We start from the raw sequence: 10,937 nt of genomic DNA, 5'->3' as shown, positions 1-10,937 counted from the left end.
TTTTCTGATGAAATTATGCTTATTCTGCATCTTGCTCTCATGGAAATGTGGAGGACTTGACTGTTGCTGAGTACAGAAACAAACAGAACTGAGATGACAGCAAATGCCCATTGGTTTGAGGGAGCAGAGCTCTGCTGAGGACCAAGAAAATTTTGAGCAAATGATTGTTTGACTTCCCAGTGAAGGAATAATCACTCACACCACAACAAAACCCCAGTGCTACACCAGAAAATAGATGGAGCTCCAGCAGGAGCTGCAGGAACTGACCCCTCCACCCCAGACCTGAACACCTCCCTGAGCCAGGTTTCCTGAACCCAGAAGAATTCATTTAGAGCTACAGCCAAAGGTTCGTGTCCCTGCAAGTGACAGATATTCCTTTGCCCTCAGAATTCCTGTCATGTTTGGTGATTGCATTATGAATGAGGTCTGTAAGTGCTGGAAGTTTCGTCAGCAATGGGACTTGTAGCAGTTTGGTTCCAATGGTACATTGTCATAATCCCTAAAACCAATTTGAAGATTATTTAAATTTAAATTTAGGAGCTAGTCCAGCTGACCCTTCAATGGTGTTCTGCTTCACCTGAAGTTCCTAAATTTATAGATGATTGTGTGTGTCAATGATAGTGGAGTTATTCTACTCACAGCAAGCAGCACAAGTCACTGACATTCAAAACAAAAACCTTTTTTTTTTTTCAGGTCAAAAGCAAAGAAATAACTGAACAAAATCAACTTTCCTCTTCTGTCTTCAGCCTTTCCCTAATCCCTGAGGCAACAATGGCAAAAAACAGCTCGGGGAAGAATGTTCTGATGTAAACTGCTGCTCTGGGGATGGGATTGGCCATCAGCACCTCCTGCTTCTTCCTGCTCACCGTGGCAAGGACCTCCTCTGCCACCTCCACGGGGTGCACTCCATAGGACACCTTCCTGAAAAAGACTGTAAATGAGAGAGGAATGAGAGCTGCAGACAGACAGACAGAGAGACAGGCAGATACCCTGAGGGAAGAGTGTTTAAAAGGTAATCAGCTAGTAAATCAGTCGAATCAGTTTAATTTCTTTAATTTCTTCTTCTCTATGCACTCTCAATCCCTTCCCCACTCCATTCTCCTGATCAATATGTGACCAAGATCTTTTCATAATTGAGGTAAAGTTCTTACAAGTCCCTAGGGGAAGGAGCAACCTGAGTGCAGTGGAATTTTCCCTTTGGACCTTTTGTGTCACCCTGATTTTTTTAAGATTTTCTAAGCCTTCTGATGTTTATATTGTTATAATGAACTTTCTCACACACTTTATGTTAATAACGTATTGTTTTGCATTCTTCTGTGGAAGAGGAGAAATTTGATGGACTGTTGGTTTGTCCAGTGTCATTGGAGAGGTGGCACTGTCACCCTCCAATCCACTGTCACTTTTGGAAATCTATAAATGTTGGAGTCAGAAAATAAAAAGTCCCTTTTTTACCTTGGAAAGAGCAGTGAGTCTGTGTCATGTTGTTTCATGTCCTATAGTGACACTGTTGTGCTCTCCTCCCCCTCCATGTTTGATGCCCTGATATATTTATTTTCTCATATAACATTGTCTCATTCCAGGCTCCTTCTCTTTTCACCAGGCTAATATTACCTCTATACAGAGGGATATAGAGGTATTCTTTATAGATATAGAATATATCTATATATAGATATAGATTCTATACCTATGTATAAATATAGAATATATCTATATAAAGAAATATAAAATATCTCTTTCCTTTTGCTCCTCATGCTTGTTCATCCTTTTTGCCATTTCCATCATTTTTCCTTTGTTTTTTAACCCTGGAAAAGCCTTCATCCTGTTTTATGTGCCTCATCTTCACCCACCCAAACTCACATTTCCAGATTGATGCCTCCCAGTTGCCTGGTGCTGGCTGGCGATGGTAGGAGCAGATGAAGGTTGGATTCACAGTGCTGACAGAAATATCAAATTCCTCCATTTCAGCTCGAAGACAATCAAAAAATCCTACAGCAGCATGCTTGGAAGCAGCATCTAGAAGTAAAAAGCACACATATGCATGGTTAGATACATGATTGCATGGAAGGAGGTGTATAACAGAGCACAAATATTAGGGAAAATGAGCATGGAATGATTAACCAAAATGCATTTCTAAGGTAGCATTTTAACTACGTTCAACTGAGTTCCAATTTGAAAAAATTTCAGCCAAATACTGTAATAATGCTAAATTTGGATGCAAATTAGCACTTTTAATAACCTCTGATGAGTGTCAGGGACTCCTCACAGCTTATGCATTAGAATTTATGGTTTTGCAATGTATCACTTACAAGCTGCACGAAATGGAATTCCTATTTTCCCTTGGATGCTATTAATTAGAACAATTTGGCCAGTTCTTCTTGAGATCATATTAGGAAGGATGGCTGCAAAAAGAGAAACACAAGAAAGAGCCACGTAAATAAAAGTGTATTTAGTGAAAAGGAGAAAAAAAAAAGTCTAAATACTGAAAGCAAAATATCATAAAATCCAACGGCTGGGAATTGTCTTCTAGACTTCACCTGAATTCTACATGCAGAGATGGCTGCAGTATTGATTAGCACATTTAATTGCCAATGTGCTTTAAGTGGTAACAGCAAAAAAAAGAAAAAAAATATAATAAAATACCTTTGGTTAATGTTATAGGTCCAAAATAGTTGGCATCCATGATCTTTTTATCAAGCTCCAGTGAAATGCTCTGCACTGCTCCTTTCACCTTCATGCTTGCATTGTTGATCAGAATATCCACACAGCCATAGCAGTTCAGGATTTCCTTGGCTACATCTCTGATGCAGCTTATGTCTGTGATATCCAGAAGAATCAGCTTTGGGGCATATGTCTGGTGAGCAAAAGACTCATTTCAGTGGGACTTGTTAGATAAAAACTCTATTTATATTTACATTTACATTTACATTTATAGTTATAGTTATAGTTTATAGTTATAGTTATAGTTATGGCTATTTTTATTTCTATTTCTTTCTATTTCTATTTCTTTCTATTTCTTTTGATGGATGAGCTACACACCCATGGGGACAGAGGAAAGGTAGGAAGGGTTTGTTTTGCTACAGGTCATACAAATGGAGTTTACTTTTGTATGATTTCTGCAAAAACAGATTTTATCAGCTGTGGGACAGAGGAATGAACTTGAAGTTTTTCCCTTTAATGTATTAATTAGACAATTTCATGCAGAATTTTTAGTCATACTTAATATTTTTGCCTAGTTGAATCTGTGCAGGCTAACATGAACACACTACTTTTGTGGTTATTTATGCAGATGAATGAAGCCCACTGAAAAAGAAAAAAGGCAAATATTTGTAGGTCTGATGAGCAATGGCTGCAAAATTTATGTGATGCCTTCAGGAACACCTGTGCCCTGGAACAGTCAGCTGAATGTTGGTCACAGAAAGGAAGCTTTGCCAGGAGCCTCAAGAAACACCTGCCAAAGAGCTAGAGTCCTGCATCTCCACGGTCAGTGGCCATGAGGAAAAGAGAATTTTCTTTTCTTTTTTTACTCCAAATCCCTTCTATCTGTGACTTTACCCCAAATACTGAAGAAGCTCAAAATGAATTTGATCTTTAGACCTGTCTCCCACTCCTTGAGCACATGAATGATATCAAAACCTGGTGGCATTTTTCCTGCCATTAAATGAAGCATTTGGATCCCTTCCATCCAAATGATCAGGCCAATTGCTCTGCTGAGGATTTCTAGCTGGGTGGCTTGTTCAGAACACAGGAGCACTCAGATGCTTCACAGCAATAGCTCAGGAGAGCAGGATTTTGGCATCATCTCTCTCTGAACTGTTTGCTGTTATTATAATGGTGATCAAAGCCATCACTGACAGCAAATCATGTCTCTTGTACATTTTTTTACTGGATTTAAAATTCCATTCTGTCCCTGAGCAAGGTTTACCCCAGGCTATGGATACCTACCGTGCTGGGGTCTGTCACACTAATTAAGGCATCATACAAAGCTTCCAACTTCTCCCATGTCCTGCCACACAACACAAGCCTTGCTCCTCCTGCATGAAACACACGAGAACATTCTAGGAGAGAAATACATTAAAAAAAAATTATTACAATAGTGGCAAATTGATTTTGTTTATTTTGTTTGAAATGGGATGCTGGTTTTGTTAAGGTGGTGAATCCATGCTTTAAAATTCATTAATTTGAAAATAATATGAGAAAAAAGAAAGCATTGACTTGTGATAGTACATAGGTGAGAAATAAATTAAATTTAATGTAATGGGATAATGCCTGTGTTGAATGGGCTACAGAACAACCCCAGTGCTTGCTGTCCTCCAGGAAACATTTCCTTCAGATTTCAATACCTACAGGAAATCCAGTTATTCCAATCTACCCATTTTAGATTTCTTAAATGATCATGTTAGACTCCTAATATCTGTATGGAAGTATTTATGGATCCAGCCTTGTAGTTTTGCAAACCTGTGCAGCTGGGAGCTTTTCTTTAAACAATTTTTTTCATTATTTAAAAAAAGTCATTTTAAGAACATCTTCCATTTTCTTTTTTTTTTTTTTTTTTGTTTTCTAGTATAGAAGGATTTTTAATTTAATGCCCAAAAGAGTATTTGCCAGAACACTTACAGCAGAATTTTCCCTATAAACAACAGTTGAGGCAATCTTGTGGAAAAAAAGGGAAAAGACTTCTATGTGAACAGCAATAAATGTTTAAAGGAAAACCAATGATGTTCTCCTCTAGAACTTCCCAGAACTTTTTTGAGTTCCAGCACTCAGAAGAAACAGGAACTAGGTTTCAATAACAATCACAAACCATTGAAAACACCTTCAATCATCATAGATTTGTTTCTCTTTTTTAACTTTGATGAATGTTGCCTTTAGTCCAGAAATTCTGGCTTGTAGGAAAAGAATTTGTCTGTTTCCTCAGAGCCCACATCCACAGCTGGCCCCTGCCCAAAGTCCCTTTTTGGCTCTCTTGGAGCCCCTTTAGGCCCTGGAAGTGGCTCTAAGGTTTGCCAGAGCCCTTCCCTGGGATGAATAACACACTCTGCCAGCCTGGCATCTTTGTCATCTCCTCTGGACCAGGGATGCTCTGTGGCTGCTCACCCAGATCAGCTGTTTAAACAGATAAATTATTACACACCCTTGATGCCTTCAGTTTTAGCTTTTATATTTTTCAAATCCTGCACTGCATTAGTGCAAAACTCTGAAATCCATATAAAGTGTCAGCTCCTGCCTTCACATTTTGGTCAGACAAAACAATTCCTCTGAGCCTGTGATCCAAGGACACACCACAGCCTCAGGCACCAAAAACTACAAACAAAATTTAATTTGGAGGGGAGAGCAAACTGTGGGAGTATGACTTCATTAGCTGAAGCTGTAATTGAACAATTAACCTCTGATATGCAAATAGACCAAACTTATATCTGTATAAAAAACTGGTGACCATCATCCATCCTGGGTGTAGCCTCTGTAACGTTCTTGCACTGCCCAAGGTGTAATTAACTATGGAAGGCCTTTAATAAATACCCACTTTATTCTCTTAACCTTGCCCAATATATATAACAAATATATAACATATACAATAATAAAATAGGTGGGCTATATATATATATACACATTTATATAAAATATATATAATGTACATATAATAAAAATAATAATAAATAGGTGGAAAATATATATAATATATTTATATATATAAAATTTATATATATATAATATACATATAATATACATATAATATACATATAATACGTACAATAATAAAATAGGTGGATCTATTGAGGCCTTCTAATAAATTCCTACTTTATTCTCTAACTCTGCCCAGCCTCTCTTCTAGGCAGCCACTTCTTCCTTGTCCTCTGAATTCACACTGCACAGGCAGCTCAGCTGGGAGCAGGAGTAATTTGGGTGATATTTAAAATATATATAGAGGGGGGAAGGGATAAAAATAGGGAAAAAGGGGTGAGCATTGCTGTTCACAAGAAGCAGGAACTGCTGAAGTGTCTAAGGGCTGAAAAGGAACATGTAAAAAGTAAGGTGACACCTGTTTATGCAGCCACCCTGCACTGACAGCCTGTGAAATGAGATCTTACAGTAGCAACGTGCTAAAAATAGCACTCAGTGTTCTTCTGAAACCTCTCTTCTATTGAATTAAATAAGTACAAAGCTCTGCAGCTCCTATGAGTTTACCAATATTATATTTATATAATATAAATATGTAGAATAAATATAATATTTTATTTATACTATACCTATAATAATATAATTGTGCTATAGATTATATAAAATATATTTATTATTATAAATATAAAAATAAATATGTATGAAACATAAATATATACTAGACATATAAAAACATATATTAAACATATATAAACATATATTAGCCATATTATAAACATAGACTTTTATTATTATAAATAGAAATATATAAACATTATTATAAAACTAAATATAAATATAAAACTAAATATAAAACTAAATATAAAACTAAATATAAATATAAATATAAATATAAATATAAATATAAATATAAATATAAATATAAATAATTATTATTAACTTCTACTTTATCCAGCCAGTTATGAACGCATCCAAGGCAATGTGTGCATGTTTGTCACCCAGAGCGTGGCTCTCTGGCTGCTTCTGTTCTGTGCCACTGAGAAGAAATGAGACAACTCACCCTTGCCCAGGCCAGAGATGGCATCTGTGATCACCACCACCTTGTTCTGCACTGCTGACTTGGACAGCAGCCACCGGACCGACTGGTAAATGTAAATAATTCCACTGATCCCCAGGAGCAGCAATGGCAGAGCAAGCACAGAAAGGATTCCCATGGCTGTGGGAAACACAAGATCACATGAGAGTACAGTAATCACAATACACGTTGATTATTTTTCAATTATTCCAATGTTTTCCGATCTAGAAAATGTACTGGCAGCATGCCAAGGCAGCAACTTGAAACACTAGGGAGGTGATTTTCCAATCAATGGTGTAATGTTGTTTTTTAATGAACAGGGCGATGTTGTTTATTTGTCTGTTTTCCTCATCTTTGTTTGGTCTAGGCAAATCTTGGTTCCTTTTATGCTAAATTACTGTATGGTGGCAAGACCATAATAAAAGAAAAAATATATATCTGTACTAATAGGTGTATGTATATTCTATTATGCCTTGAAGCAAAACATGAAATAAACACTGAACTTTAATCACATTGCTACTATCAGAAAACAGAGAGAAAACTTTTAATCCAAATTTCAGATAAAACTCACAACACAAGTCTTTTCTGTTCTAAAAGACAGAGAAAATACAATCACTTACCATGGCTATGAAGACTCCAGACACACACAGAGCATTCTATTGTGTTTTTGCAAACTTTCTCATTACAGATTTAATTAGGATCCTTCAGAGTTTCACTGAGCACTGATTTGTTGGGGCTGCTTGCCCTGAGTGAGAGTGGCTATGTATGGCTGGGGACAGAGGCACTCCAGAGTAAATTTAGCCTGCCCAGAGTGATCTGCATGCCTGACCTTCCCACCCCACCAGCACAGAAAAGCTCCTGGTACAGAATCAATTCACCTGTAATAATAATTTACTATTTAAAATTTTATACTACTACTACTATTATTATTATTATTATTATTATTATTATTATTATTATTATTATCATTACTATTATTAATAGTAATAATAATAATATCTAAAATATTATATTTTTATACAAGTATATAATTATATATTTTTATATATAAAAATATAATAATTCTTATATATAATATATATATTGTATATTTATATAATGATATATCATTATATGTAAAATATATATTTATAGAATTATGTATTTTATATATAATATAATTATATATAATGATATATAATATTATATACTTATATTATTTTATATATAATAAAAATATTATATATATTATTTTTATATATAATTGTATTTTATAATAATATATAGTTTTATACTTGGCAAAAATTAAAATTAATATTATATGTGCTATGGTTAGAAAGTGATGCTGTATTTATTTTCCTAAGTGGTGTGTTTTAGGTTATAACATACGGTTAAAATGAAACATTTCAGAAAATTGAAGAGAAACTATGCTATGTAAGATTGGTGTTTTTTACATAGCTAAAAAAACATGAATGACAGAAATAAATATGTTTCTCAATGCAAAATGGTCACAGTGTGCTGTAATGTACATCAGTTTCTGCAAGGAAATGTAAAAACATTGAGTCATGTCAGGCCACCTGCAGAAACAGAGAGGAAATCCAATTTTTCATCATCCCTAAAGCCCCAGCTATCTTCTCTTACTTTTAAAGCATCAGCTTTTAATAAACAAATGAGCAGTTCCCTATCAGCAGCTGAGCCAGTTCGTTCCTTTCATGGAACATGATGTGTTGTTTGTTTAATTCAGTCAGGGCTCTGGAAGCATCTTTCCTGCAAAGTTGAAACATTAAAAAGAAAAAAAAAAAAAAAGCACACACTAGAGATAGAGGACTTATATGAGTTCCAAGTGATTTGTTTCCAAATGAACTAGTATAAAGGTAGAATAAAGGTACAAGAAAAGCAAAAAAACAGGACTAGGACAAGGTCAATTGAGAGAACTATATAGCCTACAGTGTGTAAGACTGTAAGGATAAAATGCTATCATGTCCATAATGAAAAATTGTAAAGGAAAGCTGCCAGAGTCAGAAAATACAGAAATGCAGTGACTGCATTAACCCAAACACCCAAATCTTCAGAAGCACAGAAACCTGACTTTCAGAAATACCCGAGAAATGTGTTGCGCACTGCCACCTTCAGAGCACTGCTGGGAACGCCAGAGGAACAAGACTATTTAAAATTGTTCTAGAGGGTGATGCCTTATGCAGGCTGGCCTAGAACAGAGCCTGGGCAGAGATAAAGAATAAAGCAGGGATTTCTTAAAGGATCTCCTCAGTGGATCCACCTTGGGCAGCACAAGAGCCCAGACAGGGCTGCACCCCAGATGGACCAAAATGCTCCAAAATGCACGACCGGGCAAGGGGTCGTCCATTTTTATCAGTTCTGCTCCATTAGTTTATTGGAGTTAACTGTGCAGTTACAGATTTAGTTTAATTAGTCCCATCCTTGTTATTTTTTTCTCTTTATTCCACCTTGTCGGAATTGTTTTTGTTCCCGGGCCTGCTGCAGCCGCCACTTCCGGGTGCGGTCACGTGGGCAGCGCGTCATGTGACCTGCGGCGCTGCGGGCAGGAGGTGGGAGCGGGACGGGGGGGGCGGGTGGGGGTGTGGGGATCCCGCTGTGGGGATGTGGGGTCACTGTGGAGGTGTGGGATCGAGGGGACCCCGCTGTGGGGATGTGGGGGTGTGGGATCGAGGGGACCCCGCTGTGGGGATGTGGGGTCACTGTGGGGGTGTGGGGATCCCGCTGTGGGGATGTGGGGTCACTGTGGGGGTGTGGGATCGAGGGGGCCCCGCTGTGGGGATGTGGGGTCACTCTGGGGGCGTGGGATCGAGGGGACCCCGCTGTGGGGATGTGGGGTCACTGTGGGGGTGTGGGACCCTGCTTTGGGGCTCTGGGGTCACTGCCGGGGATGTGGGGTCACTGTGGGGATTTGGGATCGATAGGACCCCGGTGTAGGGATGTGATCGATGGGATCGAGGGGGACCCCGCTATGGGGGAAGTGCGGTCACTGCCATGGGATCGAGGGGACCGTGCTGTGCGGAAGTGGGGTCACTGCTGGGCTGTGGGATCCAGGGGACCCCGGTGTGGCGTTGTGGGGTCACTGCCGGGGCTGCGGGGCCCCGGCATCGCCGGAGAGGCCCCGCGGGTTCGAGGGGTCTGAGCCCAGGGGATCGGGAGGGATCCGCAGGGCCAAGGCCGGGTCTCCCCCTCCCCTCGATGCCACCCCCTGACGCACCCCTGTCCCCCCCAGGCCATGGCCGCCCCCCGCCCTCCGCGGGTGGTGCCGGGCGAAGCCTCCGAGAGCGACTCGGAGCCGGAGCTGCTGGTGGAGACGGCCGGGGAGGCCCCCGGGGCCGGGCTGAAGGTGCCGGGCGAAGCCTCCGAGACGGACGAGGAGGAGGAGGAGGAGCAGCAGAGGCCGAAGACGCCGCCGGTGCTGGCGGAGGAGCCGGCGGCCGTGTGGGGGGGCGGCCCCTCGCTGCTGCAGCAGCGGCTGCGGGAGGGCACGGGCCGGCTGCGGGGCGCGGTGGGCAGCGCGCTCCGCCACAGCTACGGCAGCGCCGCCCGCAGCCTGGGCGGGCTCGGCGGGGCCCTGGGCCGGGCGCAGGTGACCGCGGCTGCGGCAGCGCACTGCCTGCGCCTGGCCCGCCGCGACCTGCGGGCTGTGGCCGACACCATCGACATCGTCACTGCGTGTCACCTCCTGCCCGACATCCGCGGGCAGCTCTGAGAGGCACGGCCGGGGCACCGCCTGCAGCATCCCCACTGAGTGGCACCAGCGGTGGCACTGACGCCTGGCAGATATCCACGGGCAGCTGCCAGCAGCACTGCTGACCTCGGCATCGCCAGTGCCACAGCGGGGTCATCACCAGCAGGACCATCAGTGCAGCATCCTGCCGAGGTTGGAGTTGTGATGACATCGAGTCATGTTTGCAGCACCTCACGCTGACCCTGAAGATCTCACCATGGTGGCGTCATCACCAGTGTACCACCAGTGTACCACCAGTGACACCAAACAGTGGCTTTGGCACAGAGACTGCCAGCCCGGTGCCCCAAGACCTGCATGATCTGGTGACATCTTCACTGCTGGTCCCCTGCCAGCTGCCGCCATCCCAGAACTGTAGCCTGGTGCTGGCTCATCACCATTGTCCCCAAATGCCACTGTTTTATGTGACATGGAACTGAATAAAGCCATGGTGGTGTCAGAGCCATGCTGGGGAGCTTGGCCAGCACTGTGAGGACAGTAGTGTAGCAGGAGTGAGCACAGAGT

The 10,937-nt window shown here is 41.3% G+C and overlaps 2 protein-coding genes across 2 annotated transcripts; one reads left to right on the top strand and one right to left on the bottom strand.

Moving 5' to 3' along the window:
• Positions 1 to 658: 658 nt before the first annotated feature.
• DHRS7C (dehydrogenase/reductase 7C) lies at positions 659 to 7,451 on the bottom strand. Its single transcript, XM_063175787.1, has 7 exons — positions 7,312 to 7,451; positions 6,677 to 6,832; positions 3,943 to 4,055; positions 2,641 to 2,851; positions 2,307 to 2,399; positions 1,858 to 2,013; positions 659 to 931 (listed from the first exon to the last, which is right to left on the bottom strand). Exons 2-7 carry the CDS (start codon positions 6,828 to 6,830, stop codon positions 723 to 725), a joined length of 936 nt encoding a protein of 311 aa, XP_063031857.1. The 5' UTR covers positions 6,831 to 6,832; positions 7,312 to 7,451; the 3' UTR covers positions 659 to 722.
• A 1,745-nt stretch (positions 7,452 to 9,196) lies between these two features.
• BLOC1S3 (biogenesis of lysosomal organelles complex 1 subunit 3) lies at positions 9,197 to 10,874 on the top strand. Its single transcript, XM_063175836.1, has 2 exons — positions 9,197 to 9,237; positions 9,918 to 10,874. The coding sequence occupies exon 2, from the start codon at positions 9,921 to 9,923 to the stop codon at positions 10,395 to 10,397; it is 477 nt and encodes a 158-aa protein (XP_063031906.1). The 5' UTR covers positions 9,197 to 9,237; positions 9,918 to 9,920; the 3' UTR covers positions 10,398 to 10,874.
• Positions 10,875 to 10,937: the final 63 nt, after the last annotated feature.

This window comes from Melospiza melodia, chromosome 24, assembly GCF_035770615.1.
Source record: "Melospiza melodia melodia isolate bMelMel2 chromosome 24, bMelMel2.pri, whole genome shotgun sequence".
In the NCBI taxonomy this organism is placed as follows: Eukaryota; Metazoa; Chordata; class Aves; order Passeriformes; family Passerellidae; genus Melospiza; species Melospiza melodia.
The sequence above is the reverse complement of the archived record's forward strand: the minus strand, read 5'-3'. Positions and strand labels throughout refer to the sequence as shown.

What these genes read in the sequence shown, in the direction of transcription:
- DHRS7C (XM_063175787.1), bottom strand. Translation starts at nt 6,830, where the DNA reads ATGGGAATCCTTTCTGTGCTTGCTCTGCCATTGCTGCTCCTGGGGATC. An exon ending in ACCTATAACATTAACCAAAG is followed by an intron (nt 2,400 to 2,640) that starts GTATTTTATTAT and finishes CTCTTTTTGCAG; the next exon opens with CCATCCTTCCTAATATGATC. An exon ending in GGAGGCATCAATCTGGAAAT is followed by an intron (nt 932 to 1,857) that starts GTGAGTTTGGGT and finishes TCTCATTTACAG; the next exon opens with TCTTTTTCAGGAAGGTGTCC.
- BLOC1S3 (XM_063175836.1), top strand. Translation starts at nt 9,921, where the DNA reads ATGGCCGCCCCCCGCCCTCCGCGGGTGGTGCCGGGCGAAGCCTCCGAG.